The 24371-nt window shown below is 54.6% G+C and overlaps 1 protein-coding gene across 2 annotated transcripts; it reads left to right on the forward strand.

Moving 5' to 3' along the window:
• Positions 1 to 860: 860 nt before the first annotated feature.
• Positions 861 to 22948, forward strand: EIF3B (eukaryotic translation initiation factor 3 subunit B). 2 transcript variants are annotated; one of them, XM_082714014.1, is made up of 19 exons: positions 861 to 1330; positions 5905 to 6097; positions 8735 to 8854; positions 9178 to 9235; positions 9428 to 9556; positions 9816 to 9973; positions 12789 to 12920; positions 13004 to 13070; positions 13435 to 13481; positions 14261 to 14471; positions 15573 to 15645; positions 16367 to 16489; positions 17901 to 17979; positions 18659 to 18797; positions 20437 to 20562; positions 21044 to 21121; positions 21405 to 21513; positions 21769 to 21885; positions 22587 to 22948. In XM_082714014.1, exons 1-18 carry the CDS (start codon positions 919 to 921, stop codon positions 21870 to 21872), a joined length of 2358 nt encoding a protein of 785 aa, XP_082570140.1. In that variant the 5' UTR covers positions 861 to 918; the 3' UTR covers positions 21873 to 21885; positions 22587 to 22948. The 2 variants fall into 2 exon arrangements, with proteins under 2 accessions (XP_082570140.1, XP_082570139.1); XM_082714013.1 differs by having other exon boundaries at positions 862 to 1330; positions 22496 to 22948.
• The last annotated feature ends 1423 nt before the right edge of the window (positions 22949 to 24371 follow it).

The following is a 24371-nucleotide window of genomic DNA, read 5'->3' on the forward strand; positions in this document are numbered from 1 at the left end:
GGGGCCGGCGCTGGACACGTCCGGGCGCACCTGCCAGCGCCGGCCCCGCCCCGCGGCGGCAGGTCCCGCCTCAGAAGCGGCAGGCCACGCCCACCACGTGATGCGCTCCCCTCCCACTCGCGCGCGGCTCTTCTGAGGGCTGAGTCCTCCGCGGGCGGAACCATGGTGCCCCCTGAATGGGGGAAGACGGAATTACCGCCGCCGCCGTGGGCTTGGGAGTATGATTCATTCGACTCTCCTTCATGGTGCTCTGACGCCGGACAGGCGTCTTTCCAGCAGTGCTGGCCATCTCTGGGCCGCCGGGAGGACCTTTTCTATTTTGGAATCGTCCATTCCTTTGCCCAGTCAGTAGACGAGTCTAAAAGCGCACGCGAAGAGGGGGGAGCTTACTCGTGTAAGCGAGGGTACCTGTCTAGCGAAAGGCTGTGTCACGACCAAGAGCGTTCGTCGAGTTCGTAGCTTTTTCTAGGGTGTCCTGTAGGGCTCTGTGCTCATGCAATTTCAGTTACTAAGCCGGTCGCTCGCTCCTCCCTTGGCGTGGTCAGTGGTTTGGCCCCGCTGCGCAGCGCCCGCCGGGAGAAGCCGGGAGCGGCTGCCATGTTGGACGGAACCACCCGGCAGCACAGACGGGGGGAGCCGCAGCCCCCTCGTGAGTCTGCGGACTGAGCCCCGCAAGGGTGGTGCGAGGCTCCGAGCGCGCGCGTGTCATGGGCGCGCTGCTATCGCCGCCAATGCACACGCTTGCGCCTCCGGGGCCCCTCTGGGCAAGCTGCGAACATCAGGGCGTGGGCGCCCCCCCTTCTCGAGCCCCGTGGGACGGCCCGCCGCACGCACATGGCCCGGCGGCAGGCGCCGCGCGGTGCGACCTGGGAGAGTCGGAAGCGCGGCGAGGCCGGGCGAGGCGGCAGCGGCGGGCCCATGCAGGACGCGGAGAACGTGGCGGCGCCCGAGGCGGCCGAGCCCGGGGAGCAGCAGCAGCCGGCCGCAGAGCCGCCGCCGGGGGAGGAGCCGCCGCGGCCCGCGGGGTCCGGCGCGCAGGAGGCGGCGGGCGGCGAGGACGCGGAGGCCGGGTCGGAGCCCGACGTGCTGGCCAAGCCGGCCGAGCCCGCGGCCGACGGGGAGGAGAAGGCCGCCTCGGCCCCCGGCTCGTCCCCGCCGCCGCCGCCTGAAGAGACCCCCGCCCCGGCCGCGGGTGAGGCACCGGCGGAGCAGGCCGGGGACGCGGCGGCCGAGGCCCGGTCCGAGGGGGCGGGCGGGGACGACGGCGGCGCAGCCGACGAGCCCTCTTTCAGCGACCCCGAGGACTTCGTAGACGACGTGAGCGAGGAAGGTGAGGCGGCGTGCGGGTGGAGGGGGTGTCAGGGGCGTCCCCGCGCTGCAGCTGTCCTCCCGCGCGTAGGGACGGCCTTCTGTGGGGGTCTGGGTCCCCTTCCCTGTTTCCTCTCTCCGAAAGAAGGCGGGGCGGGCCTTTTGGGCACAACTTGGGAGCCTCTGATGGACACCGGCACCAGGACTTTGGAGGGTGGTGATGGGGGACAGCGCGCAAGCTGGAGCCGCGACCGTGCGTGGCAATTAGGATCGAGCAAAGCGGGACGCTCCACGTGCCTCACTATCGCGGGTGACAGTTCGTTATGTGCAGGCCCCGGGTGCCCCGAGGGACGAGCCACACTTGTCAAACGCTTGGGACCAAGTTCGTGTGGACACTTTCCCGGGTTCATGCGGTGCTGTTCCTTAAACAGGTTGGGGCAGAGTCGGGTTCCTCTCTGCCCCTGCTGCATGGAAGCTTCTGCCTCCAGAGAGTTCCTTCGCAGGACTGCTGAGTCTCCTCCCACATTCCTGTTTAGTCTGTTAGGTCTGTAGGTAGATCACTCTCCTCTTTTTGGCAGATAATCTTTTCTGAATTTAGTGTCACTCACATAGCTTGCTTTGGTTTCCTGTTTACCTTGATTCAGTTTACAGGTGTTACGTTTGCTTTTGTCCCAAGAGCTTGTCTCCCAACGACTTCTCTAGGTGGCTAAGCTCATTTGTTTTTATTCATTTATGTTTTGTTTTTAGCTGTTTGAGTCCTCTGAGCTCTGAGGACATCAGTGAATTCCTCTACATTATAGTAAGTTAGGAAAGATGAACCATCAGCAAAATAGCTCAGGCCACACCAAGAAAATCAGATGTCACATTAAGATACGTTTTTTGGGGGGCGCCTGGGTGGCTCAGTGAGTTAAGCCTCTGCCTGTGGCCCGGGTCATGATCGCATGGTCCTGGGATTGAGCCTTGTGAGCCCTGAATCAGGCTCTCTGCTCCGCGGGGAGTCTGCTTTTCCCCCACCTTGCTTGTCTGCCTACTTGTGATCTGTCAAATAAATAAATGAGATCTTTAAAAAAAAAAAAGGTACTTTTTTTTGAGGTATTGTGTCTGATCACACTGAGACTGAGTCAGAATCAATTTCAAGTAAAACAAAAAAAAATGTAGGGAACCAACAGCATCATCTACTTTTTTTTTTTTTTTTTAAGATTTTATTCATTTATTTGACAGAGAGATCACAAGTAGGCAGAGAGGCAGACAGAGAGAGAGAGAGGGAAGCAGGCTCCCTGCCGAGCAGAGAGCCCGACGCGGGGCTCCATCCCAGGACCCTGAGATCATGACCCGAGCTGAAGGCAGAGGCCCAACCCACTGAGCCACCCAGGTGCCCCCATCATTTACTTTTAAACATACTGGTAAAGAGCTCGCTGCTGTTGTCACTATCCTTATAGTCTGTTTCGTAAGCGACAGCATGGTATGAACAGCAAGGAAGGCTGCACAGCTCAGGAACACTTGGGCCACTGGTCCTGCTGCGGTCCCCTACCTGCGAGAAAAGGTGCTCCTTGTGTGGGAGAATTTAGAAGGAGGCTGTGTCGCTGGGATGCCCACCACACTCTCCCACCCTGCTCAACTTTCATTTTTATTGCATCAGTTTTTCTTACATTTTAAAATCTTAAGTTTTGGGTTGAAAGTTCGTTTTGAGCCCCTGAATGTTTACTCTGCCGTTGGTTTTTTAAAAAGCAATTGTTTGGGCGCCTGGATAGCTCAGTGGGTTAAGCTGCTGCCTTCAGCTCAGGTCATGATCTCCGGGTCCCAGGATCGAGTCCCACATCCGGCTCTCTGCTCAGCGGGGAGCCTGCTTCCTCCTCTCTCTCTCTGCCTCTCTGCCTACTTGTGATCTCTGTCTGTCAAATAAATAAATAAAATCTTTAAAAAAAAAAATAAAAAAAATAAAAAGCAATTGCTTGAGCACAAGATTACTACCATGTGAATTATTCCCAGAACTGAGCTGTGTGACAGTCAGGATGCTAATGTGGGCAGAAGCCAGCCAGGCCAAGTGTCTGCTGGGAGGGCCTTTGGGGGCCGTTGTGATCCTGATACTTTAGCAGAATGCCCCAAAAGGCCCCTTCCCTGGTCATGGGGCTCTGAAACTGAGCACATCGCTATCTGGTTGTGGTCAGTGGCCTAAGGACATTTTGTGTTTAACGAGACCTGCCCTGCGGGGTCAGAGTGAGATGCAGAGGGTATGGGTGGGTTCTTTTGAAAGTGGACAGGGTCTCACGAAGAGGCCTCTTTAGGTGCCAGCAGCTCCAACGTAGTCATCCTGATTCCTGATTCTGAGATATTAGACTGTTGTCCCGTTGCCTTGTTCCTGTGGTCATCGGTCATCCTTTTAAATTTTCAGCTGCCTTTGATGATCAGCCAGACAAATAAATAACAAATTTTTTTAAAAAAAAGATTTTTATTTATTTGAGAGAGTGAGCAAGCAGAAGGAGAAACAGACCACCCCCCCCCTCCACTGAGCAGAGAGCCCAACACAGGGCTCCATCCCAGGACCCTGAGATCATGACTTGAACTAAAGGCAGATGCTTCGCCGACTGAACCCCCCAGGTGCCCCCATGACCAAGCTCTTAACTCAAGATGGTTTCTTTTGCTGCCAAATATTATTTATCTTTACATTTGGTATTTAGTTTAGAGAATTGCCTCTTCCTGTTTCTCCTGGAGCCAGGTTGGGAATCCATTCGGCAAGAATAACCTGGCACATGGGTTGGTGACGATGAAGGACACGCGTCTCTCCGTCGTGCAGTTGCTGTGTTTCTTCACTTACCGAATGTGGGCACAGTCTTACAAACTAGACACTTAAAAGATTGTGGGAAGGAGGCCACTCTTTGTGTAAAAGCTGAACTTTTTATTGTAAACCTTGTAAATTCAGATCAGGCTAAACAGGCCACTTAATTGTATGGCAAGTGAGCTTTAAAAATGACCCAAGGAGCTGCATCCAGCCTCACCGGGAGGGCGTAGCTGGGACTCTGGTTGGCCTCTTTCCTTCTTTTTTCTCTTTGCTTGCTCTCAATTTTAGCCTTTTTGCAGTTTATGAGGCAATTCTTTTAATGTTTTCGGTATCATTTATGAAAGTATTTGAAATTAATTAGAGAGTTATAACAGGGCCAGCTTCTTGAAATTAAAAGAATTTTTTCCTTTCTGAAAGACCTTTTAAACTTTCTATTAAGGGAAATTTCTAGCACAAAAGTGTAGAAAATTCGTCTTAACTTGTGGGAATGAAATGCAGCAAAGGTTATTTTCAGACGTGTATCCTGTTTAGCATGTTGGAATTAAGAGTAGAATTCAAAACTTGGAGTCATAATTAGGTTCCGGGACACACGGTACAGAAGTAAAAGCCACCACCAGTGCTGCTGTTTTAGTTTAGGGACTCTGGGGTACCTGGACTGAGGCAGCTTCATCTGACCTTGTGCTTTAATCTGCTTGAGCTCCTCGTGTAGCCAGTGCTTTGTAACTTTATAGCTTTCCAGAGGAGCTAACTGGGTTGAAGGTTTGTGCAGAGCAGATAATGAGACGACCTCCCCTGACACACCATTTGACCTCGGAATGTTGGTCCCTGTCTCCAGCAGCGGGTCGGGAGTTCATTGGTGCTGGAGCTTCATGGTCCTGGAAGACTTCAAGGCCAGCAGTGGGCTGCGGATCAGACTGCCATGGGCCAGCGCCCAGGTGGCATCGCATCTCCTGGACAGAAGGCGGTCCTGTCCACTCCCACGCCTGCGGACTGTTCCCCCAGGCGGCTTCTGGTGTTCCTCTTTCTCCCATCCAGCCAGTTGTCTTATGGAAATGAAGCAAACCTAAGACATTTGAGTATTTAAGATTTGGATTTTATGATCTTAATTTTTAGGTGACATGAACATAATTTTCAGTTTTGTGTTTGGATTTTCAGTTTTTGAGTATAGTTACCAACATAATGGTTATCATGTACTGCTTACTGTGTCCCAGGCACACTCCTGAGCATTTGTGGGTTTACAGTCTGAATGGCTGGGGCCTCCCCCGCTCTCCGGGAGGCTCTTCATGGAACGAGGACACCGGCAGTAGGAAGGGGCATCACTCTGCTCTCAGGCGCTTGTGGGCTGTCTCATCTCATTGCTTGCAAAGGCTGTTGTACATAGTGTTGGGTCCTGTTGGGTTTGAGCTGTTTTGTCTTAACCTGAATGAGGAGAAAGTGCCTGCTTATGCATTTGATTCTGGGTGGGTCAGAGAAGGCTCCCTGCAGGAGGCTGTGGCCCTGCTTTTCCTGGAGAAAGGCCCCGTCCTCTTTGTTGGCATTTGGTATTATTACATCTCCAAAAAATTTCATTTGAAGTCTTCCATTATTTTCAGGAATGAATGGATGTATCAGTGGATAGAAGGGGCATGCAGAGTTAAAGTCTTCCTCACTTGTTTAAATTTTGATTCAGTTCAGGGCCATGATTTCTTTTTGCTCACAGTGAAAGCATTTATTCATTTTTTTTTACTTCTTGGAAATTTGTTCAACGTGCTAAACTAACATAGTAATATTTTGCTTGGTCCAAAAAAGTTCATTTGTCCAATTTCCTGTCCATACAGAGCTGCTGGGGGACATTCTCAAGGACCGGCCCCAGGAGGCCGACGGGATCGACTCGGTGATCGTGGTGGACAACGTCCCTCAGGTGGGGCCCGACCGCCTGGAGAAGCTCAAAAATGTCATCCATAAGATCTTCTCCAAGTTTGGGAAAATCACAAATGATTTTTACCCGGAGGAGGATGGGAAGACAAAAGGGTGAGTGGTGGCGGTCCGGTGGCTGAGGTCCCCGTGGATGCACACGGTGCACATCTCCCCCAGTGGTTCTGCTCTTTTTTGATTCCCCACCCTTAGCTTAGGGCTTCATACCCTTGGCAGGAGAGCCCGTGGTTCTGGAATTCGGGCGTTGTGGGTGGGCTGCTGAACTCTTTTTTTTTTTTTTTTTTTTAAAGATTTTATTTATTTATTTGACAGACAGAGATCACAAGTAGGCAGAGAGGCAGGCAGAGAGAGAGAGAGAGAGAGAGAAGCAGGCTCCCTGCTGAGCAGAGAGCCCGACGCGGGGCTCAATCCCAGGACCCTGAGATCGTGACCCAAGCCGAAGGCAGCGGCTTTAACCCACTGAGCCACCCAGGCACCCCAGGCTGCTGAACTCTTAAGAAATCAGCTTTTTCTTTAAATCTTGTGTCATCAGAGCGGTAATTGACATAAGATGCCTCCTGGATAAGGGGACCAGCAGACTGGAAGCTGGCAGGATTTCAGGAAAGTTCTGTATGTGGTATCTTACTGATTCTAAAATGAGCTTTTCGCCCCTCTGACATTTCCACATCTCTGAAATGGGTGGGGATGCTTCTTACAGTAAAGGCGAAAGCTGTAGTCACGGCTTCATTAGCAACTTCTCCCCTGCTGTTACCTCAAGTAGCGCATCAGTTAAAATTGGTAGTGTGAGGTCCGTGTCCTAGAATTTGCTTTTTTTTTTTTTTTAAAGATTTTATTTATTTGACAGAGAGAGAGATCACAAGCAGGCAGAGGGGGAGGGGGAGGCAGTCTCCCTGCTGAGCAGAGAGCCAGATGCGGGGCTGGATCCCAGGACCCTGAGATCATGACAGCCGAAGGCAGAGGCTTAACCCACTGAGCCACCCAGGCGCCCCTAGAATTTGCTTTTTAAAATCAGTGTGAGGTTTTTGTAAACATGACTCTGGGTTTTTTTATTTTCGGTGCTGTGTCGTACTCTCATATCACGAGGCTGTTCCATCAGTTGACGTTGCCAGTGTCGTTGTTACCCCTTTTACCCCTTTCGAACACCCTGAGACAACATGGGATTGTGCTCGGGCGGTTCTAACTGGTCCACGTGACCAGCAGAACATGAGTTTTCTTTGCTGTGCTGAAAGCCCTTGGGATGTTTTTCCGGGAGAGTGTTATGTGATACTGGTCTCTATACAGATCATCTTTTATGGGACAGGAATTAGAAGATGATAACGTTGATGCTTTATTTATTTATTTATTTATTTATTTTCAGCATGACAGAATTCATTGTTTTTGCACCACACCCAGTGCTCCATGCAATCCGTGCCCTCTCTAATACCCACCACCTGGTTCCCCCAACCTCCCACCCCCAGCCCCTTCAAAACCCTTGATTGTTTTTCAGAGTCCATAGTCTCCCCTTCCAATTTACCCCAACTCCCTTCTCTCCATCTCCCCATGTCCTCCATGCTATTTGTTATGCTCCACAAATAAGTGAAACCATATGATAATTGACTCTCTCTGCTTGACTTAATTTCACTCAGCATAATCTCTTCCAGTCCCATCCATGTTGCTACAAAAGTTGGGTATTCTGATGGAGGCATAATACATAATACTCCATAGTGTATATGGACCACATCTTCCTTATTCATTCGTCCCTTGAAGGGCATCTTGGTTCTTTCCACAGTTTGGCGAATGTGGCAATTGCTGCTGTGAACATTGGGGTACAGATGGCCCTTCTTTTCACTACATCTGTATCTTTGGGGTAAATACCCAGTAGTGCAATTGCAGGATCATAGGGAAGCTCTATTTTTAATTTCTTAAGGAATCTCCACACTGTTCTCTAAAGTGGCTGCACCAGCTTACATTCGATGGTTTTTTAATTCAGATTTGAAACCACCTAGGGTAGAAACCATTTTGTATTAAAAAAAAAAAAAAAAACTGCCAAATGCTGGTTATGATTCTTACGTTTTCTGTCTTAGAAATCAGGTGGAAGGATAACTTCTTTTTGACCAGCGGTTTCTTGTGTTTGTTACTCTGAAGCATCCTCTGAAAGCCTTTATGATTTTGCTTTTTATAAAAGATTTATTTGTGGGGGGGAGGACCAGAGGGAGAAGGGGTCCCAAGCAGATGCTGTGCTGAGGGTTCGGAGCCCAACATGGGGCTCAATCCCACAACCCCAAGATCATAACCTAAGCCAAACCAGGAGTCTGGCGCTTAGCTGACTGTACCACCCAGGTGCCCCTATAAATTTGCTTTTAATAGGCAATATCAGACTTCAAATGTTCTCAGATTTTCTAATGGCTTTATTTGAAAGCTGCCATGTGATACACTTGTGTAGTCTTAAAGTGCATAATTGTGTAGGTTTTGACATGTATATATCCATGAAACTGCTACCACAGTCAAGATAGTAAACATTTCATTAGTCATCTGTTGTCTGATTTGTGATTGTGGCATTAGGGACTTTGGGTCTTCTGTTAGGATTTTGTGTGTGTTTAGGGAACTGCTCCACCAGTGACTTGACTCTTGGGGATGTGACAGTAGATGGGTCACAGGCCTTAATGGTGCTTACAAGTCACATGCATGGTTTTGTTGTGTTGAGCACAGCCTGCCTGGTCTTACAGTTTGCACTTGAACTCTGTCTTGATTCAGGTATACGTTCCTGGAATATGCATCTCCTGCCCATGCCTTGGACGCTGTGAAGAATGCTGATGGCTATAAGCTGGACAAGCAGCACACGTTCAGGGTCAACCTCTTCACGGACTTTGACAAGTAAGTGCCAATGGGTGAGAGTCTGGGCCTTCACTGGGCAGGAGAGGCTCCGCATCTCTGGGACTATGCTGGTGACCCTTTGGGGAACTCTCTTCTCCAGGCCCGCCACCGCGGGCCCCTGTTCCCCTCCAGCCCCTGACACTCCTGGCCACCAGCACCCCAAGCCTACTCTTCCCTCCCCTGTACCTTCCCCTGAGGGGTTAAGGGGCAGCACCACACAGCCTATGGCCAAGAGTCTCCAATGTCGTCGTGTATGTGTCTCTTCCAGCCTCCCTGCTGTAGTTATGCTGTGTGTTGCTGATTAGTTTGTTTTTCTCTTGCAGGTATATGACCATCAGTGATGAGTGGGATATTCCAGAGAAACAGCCCTTCAAAGACCTGGTACGTGCGTGGGACCTGTATGTGCTTGAAAGGAAAGCTGGGCAGCCCTGTGGCTTGCAGGCTGAGCTCCTTAGGAGTTGCTGCTGCCGGCCCAAGTCGCTCGGACCTCCAGGAGCACAAGGCAGGAATATGGCTTCTTGGATGGAAATTGATGGGATGTCTTCTATCCCTTGCCTTTGGTTCTTTTTCCAGGGAAATTTACGGTACTGGCTTGAAGAGGCAGAATGCAGAGATCAGTACAGTGTCATTTTTGAGAGTGGAGACCGTACTTCCATATTCTGGAACGACGTGAAGGATCCTGTCTCCATCGAAGAGAGAGCGGTGGGTGTTTGCTGCCACATGGGGGCTTACTGTGTATTTCCGCAGCGAGGTGGGTACCCGAGCAGGTGAAGTGTTGTGTTCTTCCAGAACGCATCCCTGAGAATGACGTCCTTCGTTCTGGCTTTGAAATAAGCCACAAGATATGGGAAGGCTTCTTGTATTTTCTGGTTAAGAGGGAGGAGTTGATGCCTTGCAGAAGGAGGAGGCTTTGTGCTGTGTGCTGGGGTCACGTTCACACGGGCTCTGACTTCTCCCACAGAGGTGGACAGAGACGTACGTGCGATGGTCCCCCAAGGGCACCTACCTGGCCACGTTCCATCAACGAGGCATTGCTCTCTGGGGCGGAGAGAAGTTCAAGCAAATCCAGAGATTCAGCCACCAAGGGGTTCAGCTCATTGACTTCTCGCCTTGTGAGAGGTAAGCAGGGAGGAGAGGCAGGTGGGGTCTGTGCTCGCTTCGTGCCGGCCTCTGTGCTAACGGTACAGCTCGGATTTTGCAGTAATTTCAAACCTAACGGAAGTATCCCAGGAGACATAGGAGGGGCTCGTGTGTACCCTTTGGTGATGTTCCCCGCTTAGCGCTTAGTGGGTTTTGCTTTATTGTTTCTCCACCAGACACACGTGACTTGGTCCTGAGCCACTGGGAATTAGTGGAAGCATGGTGTCCCCACCTCTCCGTGCATTTCCAGTGGCAGGGAGAGCCCTTCACCTGTCCGCAGTGCTGGGTGAGGGTCCGACGTCATCTGCTGCTTCTACTTGAGTGTTACCTCGTTCCCGCATCTCACTTGGTCTAGTATCGGCCTCTGGAAAGCTTTCGTCCCCTCAGTTCCAGGTCTAGTCCGAGCATGTGTCCTGTGCCTGTAACTTCATTCAATGGCATTTTCTTGCGCGTGGGAGCGCAGAGGTCTGTGGCAGCAGGTGCCGTTATCAGGAGCTTGAAAGAGCACTTCTGGGGCCCAGCAAGGTCCTCCTTCCTGGGCGCTCACAGATGGCCTCAGGGCCCAGCATGCCCTGTGGGGCCCCTGCTCTTTGTGTCCCCTGCTCAGGGCTGTCCCCAAGCCTTCCCTGTTGTGTCCCCTCCTCTGTCCAGAAGCGGTCGGCCTCCGACCACGTGGCCTGACTTCATCTTAAGGTTGTGATAGCCCCCTGCGTCCCCAGGCTCTTGAGACATGGCTCTCCTACATCTGCTCTGCTTTTGAGTTTTTTGGTATAAGAATCTCCTGACACCAGGAAAACTAGAGAGAGGACTTTTGTAAGGTTTATATGGTAAATATCTAGCTTTAATGATTTCTCATTTTGCCATTTTTAATTCAAAACGGTTTAGGGCAGGGGTGCTTTGGTGGCTTAGTCGGTTAAGCATCTGCTTTCAGCTCAGGTCTTGATTCTGGGGTCTTGGGATTGAGTCCCGTGTCAGGCTCCCTGCTCAGTAAGGGGCCTGCTTTTCTCTCTCCTCCTCCCTCCTGCTCTCCTCTCCCTTGCTAGCTTTCTCAAATGAACAAATAAAATCTTAAAAGAAACCCTATCTGTTGGGGCGCCTGGGTGGCTCAGTGGGTTAAAGCCTCTGCCTTTGGCTCAGGTCATGATCCCAGGGTCCTGGGATCGAGCCCTGCATCAGGCTCTGCACTCAGCGGGGAGCCTGCTTCCCTTCCTCTCTCTGCCTGCCTCTCTGCCTACTTGTGATCTCTGTCTGTCAAATAAATAAAATCCTTAAAAAAACAAACAAACAAAAAAAAAACCCTACCTGTTTTGGGCATTTTGGACAAGTGCTAGGTTCCTCTAGGAAACAGGCATTGGACCAGGTGAAGGCGTGTGTTCTCTCTGGTCATGGTTCTTTCTTCCCGGCCGGCAGCCCTGACCGGTCCCCTCAGCATCTTCTGATGTGCACGTGCACCCACGTCCGGCCCTAGCACCCGTGTGTGCAGTCCGTCTGTCGTCCTGTGTGGCCCGCCCTTCCCATGTGGCGCTTCGGTGGTGGCTTGTGAGGAAGATGGGGCCGCTGGGCGTGCGTGTCTGATGCTTCCTCAGGGCAGCCCATAACTGGCTCCTTCCATCCTTGTGTTTCAGTGAACTGTGACTTCTCCATGATGGACGGTTCTTAGTTCTGATGAACTCATTTTTCTGGCATGTCTTCTTGGAGTTCTCACGACTTCACAGGCACTGGCACCTTCTGGGGACAGGACACCTGAGGTGCTCCTTACAGTGGCCATGTGCTGGGACCCGGTGTGCGTGGAGACTCCCAGGCCCTGTGTGCGGATGGCGAGTATGGGGAGGAGCCCCCTCTGGCCGGCCGGCAGCTGCTTTCAGCTGCGTCCCAGACTCCTGTGGTGTCTTTGGTGTGCATAGACCTCTCTTTGCTCCAGGCCAGCCCCCCTGGGCCGTCTTCCTTAATGTCTGTCCCTGGTGCTCTCAGGAAGCCCTTGTGTGAGGCAGCAGCGCCTGCTTCGTCCTGCAAAGGGGTGTGAAAGGACTGTTTTCCAGATAAGCAGTGAATCAAGCTGTTTCTGTCATTCCGCGTAGCCATGTCACATTGATGTAGACGTCAGGGATAGGTCTCTAGGGGGAACTTCGTAACTTGGGGGTGCGGGTGACTCCAGCCCATCGGGAGGCCCTCGGGGCACCTGGACAGCGCCCATCCTCGGCCTTTTCTCCTTGAGTTTGCCTCTCCCTTTTCCTGAGTCCTGTTTCGAGGGGGCCCTCTGGCTTAAATGGTTGTGCTGTGTGTCAGCAGAGTGAATGGGGGCCCTGGGCATAGACAAGCCAGCGTTGGGAGAGTTAGAAGCTCCAGGCACAGGGTTGGCCTCTCTGGATGAGTGCTGGCTTTTGAAATGCATGTGGCCAATCTGTTTCCTTCCTTGGGCCAACTAAACATTGACGAAAATCAAGAATTGCACCCCAGTCCGTCTGGAACACACACAGACTTCAGTTTGGTATCTGCTGGGTCTGCCAGTGTCCTGATTTTGTGGAGAAAGCCTTCAAGGGGGCCGCCCCTGGAGTGCCCTGGTGCCTCGCAGATGGTCTGCTCCATGGTTAGAGCGGTTTGTAGGGGGAGAGCCTTCCCGGAAGACAAGGTTTGGAGACTGTGCTGAGTCTGACAGCCGCTCCTAGGCCTGGCGCCATCTGCGGTGGAGGCTTGGTGGGCACCGGTGCTCACCTCACCCACACACAGTGTGACGTGTGGGGAGGAGAAGGTGGGATGGGGAGCGGGATCGTCAACAGTGTTCCCTTTGTGACAGGTATCTAGTGACATTCAGCCCCCTGATGGACACTCCGGATGACCCTCAAGCCATCATCATCTGGGACATCCTGACCGGACAGAAGAAGAGGGGTTTCCACTGCGAGAGTTCAGCCCACTGGCCGATCTTTAAGTGAGTAAATGCCGTGGCCCGTGGCAAGCATGTGGGAGCCTTCTCTGCTCACAACAGGGCCTGACACTTCTCTCCTCTCTCAGGTGGAGCCACGATGGTAAATTCTTCGCCAGAATGACCCTCGACACTCTTAGCATTTATGAAACTCCTGTAAGTGACACGGTTTCCTGGGGGCATGGTCTTTCCCTTGTCTCGCGGGCGAGAGGACGGGTAGAGCAGTGAATGTCTGCAGAATGAGGGGAGCCCAGCCTTTCTGCAGTTGCCCCTTTCCTGTGGCTGCCCTGATGTGCCTGTGCTGTTGCCATCAGTCTGGGATAGGAGGAAACAAACAGAAGGGCCTTTGGAGATGGGTACTTTGCTGCTGCAGGTGAACTGTTCCCTTGCTGTTTGTCTCCCGCTGGGCTTACTTGCTGGGCTCATTCCAGAAACTCTTGTTTCCTTTTCGAGAAAATGCAGGTGTGTTATGGAGAGAGTGGCGTGATTTAACTCCGTTGTAACCCTTGCTTTTCCGCAGTCTATGGGCCTGTTGGACAAGAAGAGCTTGAAGATCTCCGGCATAAAGTGAGTGAGTGTTGTCGCAGGTGGGCGGTAGGAGCGGGCGTCCCCTGCTCTGGCACTCCGTGCTTCCTCAGCTGGAGAGGACACTGTGTCCTCATTCTGGTCCCCAAGGGCGGCATGGCAGGCCCACCACCACTGACCTGCTTGTTGTGACTCTGTGGGGCTCACGGCCCACATTCCCTTCTGCATGTAGACCCTTTGTGCAGTCACAGGCTCTATTTTGTGTCCTACTGCTTCCTTGGGACTAGAGACTTGGGCTGCAGTCTTTGGGGAAGACGGGTGGAGGGTGAAGGGCTCCACGTCGCTGACAGGCTTCTGCGAGGTTTGCTGAGTGAGCAGGGGGCTTGGGTGGTCCTTGGTGAATGGCCCAACGCAGGCACACTCAGCTCATATGCCCCCTTGAGAGGGGCCTGTCTCTGCGGAGAGCTGTCAGCCATGCAGGGACATGAACGGTTCTCTTCGGGTTGAGTTCTCGGGTGCAAGGGTGGCTCATGATACGAGCTGCACCAGGAATTGGTTCCCCGTTACCATCACAGTAGAGGGAGTCTGGTTTGTGAGGGCACCTGCTCTTCCCTGAGCGCTGGGGGGTGTTGGGCATCCACTGGGGCCCAGCAGCTGCAGGGTGAGGTGGGGGTGGCTCCCAGGGAAGGTGGCTGTTGCTGTGTGGCAGCAGAGCGCCGGGCTGGTTTCTGGCCAGTGAGTCCCGTCTCCACTACTCTGCTCCCTTCCTGGCAGCGTCCTAGCCACTCCTCAGTTGACGCTGTGTTCTCTTTGTTTTGCAGGGACTTTTCGTGGTCTCCTGGGGGTAACATCATAGCCTTTTGGGTGCCTGAGGACAAAGATATCCCGGCCAGGGTCACCCTGATGCAGCTGCCCACCAGACAAGAGATCAGGGTTCGGAATTTGTTCAACGTGGTGGACTGCAAGCTGCATTGGCAGAAAAACGGGGATTATTTGTGTGTCAAAGTGGATAGGACCCCCAAAGGGACCCAGGTGAGTGGATATCCCCGAGCAGAGGCCCCTCCTTCCAGCTCCACGCCCACCTCCTGTTTAAAGGGTGTCAGTGGCTTGTTTGTTTGCACCTGTGGCTGTTCTTCAGCCCGACTGGCTTCTTGGTACCCTCACAGGCCCGTGCGGCCCTTGCCACATTCTTTTTTTCTTTTTTTTTTTTAATTTATTTGACAGAGAACACAAGTAGGCAGAGAGGCAGGCAGAGAGAGAGAGAAGCAGAGAGCCCGATGCGGGGCTCGATCCCAGGGTCCTGGGATTATGACCTGGGCTGAAGGCAGAGGCTTTAACCCGCTGAGCAAACCAGGCGCCCCTCTTGCCACATTCTTAACTGGAGAGTGTTTTCATCCTCTAGAAAAGCCTACATCCGTCAGCACCCCAGTGCCCCATCCCCTGGGCTCCCGAAACCTGCCGCTCCACCTTCTTCCCACACAGAAGTGTCGAGACACTTGGTGGGAATGAAGGCATGCATCGTGCGGCCTGGCCTCCCTCACCGAGCATGTTTTCAGGGCTCCTGTGCGCTGTGGCATGTGTCTGTGCCTCGTTTGGGGTCAGTGCTGATTGGTGCTCTGCTAGGTGGCTGTGCTGGCCCACGTGCACGTGCCTGTGGATGGACCCGCCTGTAATATGCACCGTCAGGCTGTCCGGGATGAGGCAGCCTCCTGGCTTCTGTTTAATGCCCGTGTCCAGAAGATCGCTGCAGGGTGTCTCTCTCTCTCTCTCTCTCACACACACACACACACACACACATGCACACACAAACACACATACCCCGGTGCTGGGCCTCTGGGGCGCTGCGGAGTTTGGCAGACAAGCTGCAGTGCGTAGCCCTGAGCCTCCGTGCAGGGTGTGGCAGGAAGGCCGAGGGACCCTGCTGTCCTGCACCGGGATGGCACCTGTGGGTGCCTCTGGTTGTGCAGGGTGCTGACTGGAACCTCCTGGGCCGAGTTCCGTCACGTAGATACTCACACACCTTTACTGACTGTGCATGTGTCCCCTTCCGTCCTGTTCTGTTGTCGTCGGGGTACGTTTTTCTCACGCTTTCAGTTTCCACAGTATCACCTCCATGTTTTCTCTCCCTAACAGGGTGTTGTCACAAATTTTGAAATTTTCCGAATGAGGGAAAAACAGGTGCCTGTCGACGTGGTAGAAATGAAAGGCAAGTTCCATGTGGTCCCTGTGGTCGGTGGTCCCCGTGTGCGGCCCTCTGGGCCCTGGTGCTCTGGGCTGTCCACCTGCACAGGTGGCTGCAGCCCTGACTGCGCGCACCGTCCCGGGCCTCAACACAAGCGTTTCCATTCGGGCTGCCATGCGGCTTGCTCTCTCTCTCTTCACACCCCTGTCGGGTTGCGGAGCAAGGGTCCTGGCCAGTTTCCTGCTGAGAGATGCACGGGGAGTGGGTTTTCCTGATGTTTACAGTGAGCGGCAGTAGAAGGGCTTTTCTCGGGTGATGAGAGCTTTGTTTTGGTCCTAAAACCGAGTGGGCGCTCTGGTGCCTCAGGTGGGAAGTGGAGCCTGCGTCTTTGGGGGGTTTTATGTCTTAGTTGTGTTTTGGTCTGGAAGGGAGAGGAGGACAGAGCAAGAGGGTATGGCCTGGGTGCTCTGTGCTGTCAGCCGCAGGGGACCGTGGGGTCCTGTATGGAGAATAGAGGCGAGCGCCAGCAAGCGGGGTGCACTTAGGCGGCATTCCTGCCTGGCCAGGCTGGTCTCACCCAAGTCCCCGCGCCCTCGTTCCTAGGTCTCCTGTTTGGTTTAACAAACTTAAGGATTTTTAGTGTTTTCTTTGGTTGAGGGGAAGGCTGTGCAGGAACATTGATTGGGAACGTTACTTTGTTACATGACCAAAAAAACCATGAGACTTAACTCTTTCTTGATTGCAGAAACCATCATAGCCTTTGCCTGGGAGCCAAACGGGAGTAAGTTTGCCGTGCTGCACGGGGAAGCTCCGCGGATATCCGTTTCCTTCTACCACGTGAAGAACAACGGGAAGATCGAGCTCATCAGTGAGTAACCTTGCCCCGTTGATGGGCGCATGGGAGGGAGGACCGACGGACGGGCCCTCTGGAGGGCCACTGCACACACTTTTTCTGCTGGCTGGGGGCGCTGCTCAGGCTGTCCCGCAGCCAAGAGGGCCCTGTGGCTCTGGCTTTCCTCGTGGTGGCTGCACAGGCTGTGGCCCCTCAGGGAGCTCCCACCAGGCTCTCCAAGAGAGGGTTTCTGAGCAGATACACTCTCCTTCTCGTGGCCACAGCTGTTGTCTCTTTCCTGGGGACCCCGTCTTGCTGTGCTCTGCTCCGCTTGCGAGGGGTCCCGCCCTCATTCCTTGGCCTTCCTCGATGACCCACAAATGCCTGCCGCAGGCCCTTCCAGGGCGTTGCATACCGTGGGGTGAACAGCTGTTTTTGTCATGTGGGGACCTCAGCAGTGGAAACGGGCTGTGTCCCCATACCCAGCGGCTTGGGTGCTGAGCTTGTCCTGAGGGAATTCTGGGAGCTCAGCGGTGTTTCCAGGAGACAGGGAGGCTGTCCCCACACCGACTGGACTGTTAATTCCCTGTGACGTAGAAGGAAAGAGGGGCCGTTCTAGGCTGCCAGGAGGTTGGCACTGTCTCTGATTAGAAAGCAGGTTTGTGAATAGCCAGTGTAGACACGCCTTTCTCTCCTGAGGGCTCAGGTTGCCCACTTGGAAGGGTGACCATGTGGGGCCTGCTGACACGTCCGTGGCCGTTCAAAGACATCTTACGGCTTTCTCTACCACCTTTATCTCGGTCTGAGAGTCCTGCCTGGTGGGCTGTGCTGCCGTTCCCCATCTCCCTGTCACTCTTCGGCCCCGGTCTGTGGATCCGCTGCAGGCCCAGGTCGGGCTGGGGTTCACTTTGTGCCCTTGACTGGAGGCCCGAGGGTAAAGGCTGAGTGCTGTCTGCTGTCCAGAGGCTCTGTGGGGTCCTTGTTGGATGGAGGCAGGCTGCGCGTTGGGAGAGATGGTGGCTTTCACGTTTTTGACCGCAGCATTTGAGAAAGGTGGTTTGAGTCACGGGATGGATGGATCGTAGGCTTTTTTGGGTCCCGTGTCTCTGCACTGGGTGAGAGGGGGAGTTCCTTGCCCTCGCGGAGACCCTGCGACCGTGTTTATAGTGACTCCTCTGTCCAACTTCCCTGGGAAGTTTTTGAACGCGAAACGTTAACTACAAACAGGAACGTAGCTTTAGAATGCTTCCTCTCTTCTTGAAGTGTATTTTGTGACAAAGTGAACTCGGCCCAGGGTTTTCCAAAATCATGCTCCTGGGCACCGGGCTGGTGTGGTGTACACGTGAGAACGTACTGCACAGGGCAGCGTGAGCCTGTCGCCTGTGCCAGCCACACCCTGCTTTTGGCACCTTGACAGACACTTAACAGATGCCCTTCTTGTTTTCAGAAATGTTTGACAAGCAGCAGGCAAATACCATCTTCTGGAGCCCCCAGGGACAGTTCGTGGTGTTGGCTGGCCTGAGGAGGTGGGTTTCTGCAGCCTGATGCCTTGTGCTTGTGGTGCCCAGTGCTCTGTGGGCCACTATGGGGCCTGATTTGGGTCCCTGTGGGTCACGGCAGTGCCTCCACACGGTGATGGAGCGTCCTCGTGTGAGAGGGCTGTCCCGTACTTTTGGTGGATGGGTTTATTGTGTTTCCATGTTGCCCAGACTTGGGTCGAAAGCAGGTCATGAAAGCAGTGCGAGTGTTTTCTGTCTGGAAGATGTGGGAGTGTTGCGATGTCCTCATGGTTGAACAAGATGTCTTCCTGGCCGGGCAGTGAGCTCAGTGGGAAACCCGCATCATCTCGCGGGAAGGCTGTTTGAGCAGACGGATGGGTGCGAAGCTGTCTCTGCGGCGTGAGCATGAGTGTGGTGGTGTTTACCCTCCATGCCCGTGCTCACCCGCTGTCCAGCTCTACGGGAGCCTGAGGCGCCCCTGTCCGTGGATGCGTCAGCAGAACGCACTCAGAGTTCCTGCTTTCCTGACCTTGTGGGAGGCACCTGCTGTGTTTTTAGATAATCTGGGGCACACACAGGGGGCTTCCACGTGCATTCCCCACGGAGCACTTCCTCCTCAACGGCGGGGCTCCGAGTCCACACCTGAGGAGCCTGAGGAGTAGGACGCCCGGAGGCTGTGGGCGCGCTGACTACTCTGTCTCCCCAGCATGAATGGTGCCTTGGCTTTCGTTGACACGTCGGACTGTACAGTCATGAACATCGCAGAGCACTACATGGCCTCCGACGTGGAGTGGGACCCCACTGGGCGCTACGTTGTCACCTCTGTGTCCTGGTGGAGCCATAAGGTATGGGGCCCTGTGTGGCCTGTGTGGTGTGGGACCCTGCTGTGCTGGGCCTTGTGTGTCCCTGCCCCCTGCCACACTGGGTCTCCGTGAGGTGGGTACTGTTAGTCACGCTTTGCTGCCCTGCGTGGTGGCTCCGGAAAGCTCTTCGGCATCACCCCTGAGATGGCTAGCTTTTCCACGAGCTGGTCGGCATTCCTTGATTTCCCTTTCCTGAGTTGGACCGCGTCTCAGGCCGGTTGCAGCCCGAGTCCAGCCCCCTTCCTCTGTAGCAGGAGCTGGGGGCTTTTTCGGATGTGCTTTCTCCCCACAGCCGGGAGCTCACCCACACGGGCCTCGGAGGCTCAGAGGCGGGGGAGGATGGGCCGTGCTGTATGTGCACTTTCCCAGTAAGATCATTTTCCCCTTAAGAAGTCCACGGTTTTGGACCCCCTTTATCTGGCGCCCAGCTTGCCAGGCCCTCTGCGGCCTCTGCTCGCCTCTGCTCACCTCTGCTCATTCGGCATGACTGTGCGGCCCATGCTTGCGCCTCTCCTGCCCAAGTTGCGGTTCCCTTGTGTGTGTGGGGTTTCTGCCTCAGGGATCCACTCCCCCGCCCTGCTCTGTTTTCCGGGTGCTTGAGGAGCACCAGGTCCCCTGAGGCCACTGTTTACAGTGTGTTTCTTCCTTTTTCCTGTGAGAGTGTGGTGTCATGTGGGCTGGGCCTTCTCTGGTTCTGCGTGGCACGTGGTCATTCAGTCGGGCTGGCTGGGGGGACGAGTGCCACGTGGGAGCCACTGGAGAGAGCTGCTTGCCTGAGGTCTGGGACTCCCTGAAAGGACATGAAAATGTGTGTGTGCACGTGTCATCAGTCTCAAACATCTGTAACTTGAAAAACTTCAAAAATGCCACACTCATGAGTGTGAGAAGCTGTGTCCAAGGTGGTTCTGTGTAGTATGCACGTGCTGGCGGGTCTGCAGCCGTGTTCCCATGCTCAGTGCTCCTGGGCTGCTGGTGAGCTCCGCCAAGCCTTTTTTTTCAGCCGAGTCTTTCTTGCCGGTAGATGTGCTGAGACTTGAACCAGCTCATGCACATGTGCAGAGCCTGAGCAATCAAGTCAGCGTGATTCTGTGTGACGAAGCACAAATGTGCGGGAGCTCAGACCCCACAGCCATCCCTGAACACTGTGTCTTGGAAAGAGTCTGTGTGTTGGGACCAGTGTGTAGACCGTGCCCGTGTGTGCAGTGCTGTCTGGTGCTGAGATCCTGTAGACCGTGGGCCAGTGTCTGGCACCCCAGGCTCCTGAAGGGCCCGTCCGCAGCAAGACGGTCCCGGTGCCATTCCCTTTGTCAGGAAAGACACCCGCTGAGCGGGACAGCGCGTCTGCTAACGCAGTAGCTGGGTTCTGGCAGGAGCACCCATGCTGGTGGCTATGGGGCTGCACTCCATGTCACCTCCCGTCGGGCCTGTGGACCGTGTTCCCGGGCTGCGGGCGGGCGCACCTCTCCACGGTCTCCTGGGTGCCGACGGCGTAGCTACGTGAGGGCTCCCAGACCATGTGGACGAGATGCTTGGTGTGCTGGGCTCTGGGAGGGCGCAGGGCCAGGAGCACGTCCTGCGGGAGTCACAGCGTGAGCAACACAAGGGCCTCTGCCCCCTGCAGGTGGACAACGCTTACTGGCTGTGGACGTTCCAAGGACGCCTTTTGCAGAAGAACAACAAGGACCGCTTTTGCCAGCTGCTGTGGAGACCGCGGCCCCCCACACTCCTGAGCCAGGATCAGATAAAGGTCTGGGACCCCCAGGGCCAGGGGAACGTGGACGCCCTCATGGCACTGACAGAGTCTTCTGTCAGTGTTCGGGTGGTCATGCCTGAGGAATGGAAGCGGGACGTTTGGGGCGCCCTTTGAAGACATGCAAGAGCCCTAGGGGCCCCATAGGAAGGAGTAGTTGCAGGGTCATATACATGGGTTTGTAGGTCGTGGCCAGCCGTGTCCTTGCCCTTCGAGGACACTTGCACTGAGCGGAGGGGAGAGGGTGTCCACGTGTGTGTGGTCACGGTGAAGTGTGCTGCCGGCGTCAGGGCCAAGCTTGCTGGACGTGGCTCCCGTGAGAGGCAGACGCTCCTGCAGTGAGACCTGCAGGCGGGCGCCGGTGCGTGTGCTCGAGGGCGCCTCTGTGCTTGTGATCCTGAGGCTGTCGCATGTTGACAACTCTGGAGATCCTTTGAACGTTTCAATCTTGAGTGTCTTGTCTTTGTTTTTGTTTCAGCAAATTAAAAAGGATCTGAAGAAATACTCAAAGATCTTTGAACAGAAGGATCGTCTGAGCCAGTCCAAAGCCTCAAAGGTTAGTCCTCCCGGACTGAGGGAGGAGCCAGTGTCAGGCCTTGTGGGGACGGCGGCATGTGCCACAGACGCTCGCTGTGCCGCTTCTGTGGGCAGACTGGTGGGCCCGGGCACACTTCCCTCCAGATGTGGGGGACGCGGGGTTGGTCCGGGTGAGGGGAAGGAGGAGGAGAGCACGTGTCCCCATTCCTGTCCCAAGAGCCTCTCTGAGTAGAGTGGTGCTCACGGCACCCAGGGCTGGCCACGGTGAGGGGTCTGTCAGCTTCCCCCAACTCCATGCACAGGAACTGGTGGAGAGAAGACGCACCATGATGGAAGACTTCCGAAAGTACCGGAAAATGGCCCAAGAACTTTATATGGAGCAGAAGAGTGAACGTCTGGAATTGCGAGGAGGTAACTATGAGCGGAAGACCCATGTTTTTAGAGCGTGCGTTAGCGGAGACGTTTTTCTACCCTGTCGTGTGAGTGTTCTAGTTAAATGTCGAGTGTTGTAAAGATCCTTAAGTTGTCAGGGACTAGAGTTTCCCATGGCCCCAGTCATCTGCAGGGAACCTTCCCGTGTTCAGACTGGGCTCTCCGCTAATGCGGGTATGTGGACGTGGGTGTGAGTGTGTGTGCACGCAGCTCACCCTCCTCGCCTGCTCACAGGTGTGGACACGGACGAGCTGGACAGCAATGTGGAGGACTGGGAGGAGGAGACCATCGAGTTCTTTGTTACTGAGGAGATCATTCCCTTGGGAAATCAGGAGTGACCCGAGCACTGTGGTAAGATCTCGTCAGGTGGGGATGAGCAGGACCCTGATATGTTGTGTGGTCCCTCAAGTGAGGAAATTCCCAGGGTCACATCCTTGGGGTCAGGATGTCCCTTGTGTAGCAGCTGCAGGGGGCCCCTTGCTCATCCTGGCTGTCAGAGCTGGAGCTCTCCTCTGAGGGCAGCAGGGCCTCGAGTCCCAGATTTATGGCAGGGCGCCTTGTGAGTGGGGTCTGGTTGTGGATGAGGACACAGGCTGGGGAGGAGAAAGGAGGCCGGCCATGGACCATCTCCAGATGTGTAGCTGGGAGATGGCCTCCGTGTGCCTCGCAGAGCCAGGAGCCTGCAGAACTTGGTTAGTCAGGTGAGGCAGGGTGCTTCTCAGTCACCTACGGGGCGGGTCCTCAGGCGAGGCTCTCGCTGTGGAGGTTGCCCCCTGTGGCATCTGCTCCTGCTCGTCTTGGGCATCAGGTTGACACAGACCTCCAGAGTCCCTTCCAGATGCCTTCTGAAACTATGTAGTCAGCAACAGCCCATCAGGGCGCGCTGTCGGGGGTCGCTATTGCTAACGTGCCTCTTGTCAAGGTGCAGAGCAGAGAGTGAACGCCTGCTCCCTTCTTGCAGCATCCCTGCGTCGCGTGCTGGAACCAGGTCGTCCTTCTGCAGGAAGCCTGCACGATGCCTGAATTCTTACCTGTGCTTTCTCTTGCTCTAGACTGTGTGCCCGGATGACCCCATCTCCACACATTACTGTGCCTTTAGCCCCTGGTCTCCATCGCAGGGGAGGATCAAAGGCACTGCTTTAAAGTTTTTCTTGTTTGGGATTTTTAGAATCACACCACCAGTGTTTGTTCCTCACACTTGTGCGCCGCTGCGGGGGCCCTTCCCGTCCTCCTGAGGTGCACAGCCAAGCGACCTCCCCTCGAGGACTGGTCCTGCCCTGCGCGCAGGCCTGCGTGGCTGTGTCCCAGCTGCGTCCCAGGCGCCGCAGGGAAGCTGCGCCTTGCAGGCGCCGTTCAGGTTGTGCCGGCTTCTCAACGGGCTGAGCGTGGAAATAAAAGCAAACCTGTACGAAAACGCTGTCTTTCTCCTGTTTGTACATGTAGATAGCGGCCTTGAATCTGGTGCCTGTCCCCCTGCCCCCGGCCATGGCAGCAGTCTGGGCTCAGCATGCCCACTGCTGCTGGCCCCCGAGGCTGACTTGGCGAGGAGGGAGGCCTTCATCCTCCTGTGGCTGTGTTTTTCCAGCTGAGCTCTGTAAAGTACAATAGGGGCCCCGTCCCTGCAGAAGACGGGCTTGTCAGCTGTTGTTTTCTATGCTTATTTCACCTGGTGAGAAAAACCCCTCTAGACTTTTTCTTGGAGTCGTGCACGTCTGAAGTTGTCTGTGAGAATTGTCACTTCAGCCACTGTTGTGTGGTGCTCTGAATATCTAACTTCACATTCCTCCTGGAACGGGGGCAGACGAGGACGTGTAACCTTGGCCCTTGTTTATTTGCAACATCTGCTATGGTCAGTGCCTTTCGGCTGCCGTGGTTGCACTTCTTTCTGTCTGTCCGGGAGTCCGATGCTTGACATGGGCAACAGTGAAGCATGGAATGGGCATGCCACAGACGCCCAACCAGGGCTCACATGGACCTGAAAGGTTCTGGGATTGGAGGCTAAGCTGTCATCTGCAGGGCCCGGGCAGTCCCTGACCCATGGGGGCTGCGCTGGAGGAGCAGGTGGGCAGCCTGCCATGACCCCGGGCCCGGCTGCGAGGCACAGTTGGTGTGCCGTTCCCGGTTCCAGCCGTTGCCATCCTGGCTCCCGTCAACACGTGGGTGCCCCGTGTTCGTGCTCACGTCCTTTAAACCTCAGCCTGCTGAGCCCTAGGCTTTACATTTGATGGTGGTAAGAAAGAAAAGTTCCAGGCTTTGGTCGTTTTCCCAGATTTTTAACAGAGCTTTCAAAAAATTTACTTTTGATTGTTTTAAACTTGTTAGTTGTAATTGTTTTACATAATTTGTTAATAAAAGAATTTCCGAAACACGTGTGCTTGTTTTGTTCTGTTCTGCTCTAGAAACAGGTTTCCCAGGCCAGGCCCAGGCAGAATGGCCTGACCTGTCCTGTGTGTCAGGGGCGGCCTCTGCTCTGGCTTTTGGCTGGGGCATCAGGGTGGGTGCAGCCCCAGCTCCCCCAGCATGGACCAGCCATCCTGGTCCTGTTTCCAGAGGAGACCTTTGCTCTCTTGCGGGAACTAGAGCCTTGGGCTCTCCGGCATCTGCCTGTGGGTCACAGGTTGGAGCCTTCGTGGAAGGGAAATGTGGGCATCACCCTGGGCAGTGCTCTCTGTTCCCCTTGCGTCGGTGGTGGGGCGGGGACATCCTGGTGCTCAGCGCTGACCTGCCGCCCGGAAGAGAACAGGGCCAGGCTGGGACAGCTGTGCTGACCTGGGGGGAATCACTTGAGCTCAGGCCTGGCCCCCACTGCTCCACTGACCTCTGCACCTAGCACGCGG

The sequence above is a fragment of the Mustela nivalis genome (assembly GCF_964662115.1).
Source record: "Mustela nivalis genome assembly, chromosome: 19".
Classification (NCBI taxonomy): Eukaryota; Metazoa; Chordata; class Mammalia; order Carnivora; family Mustelidae; genus Mustela; species Mustela nivalis.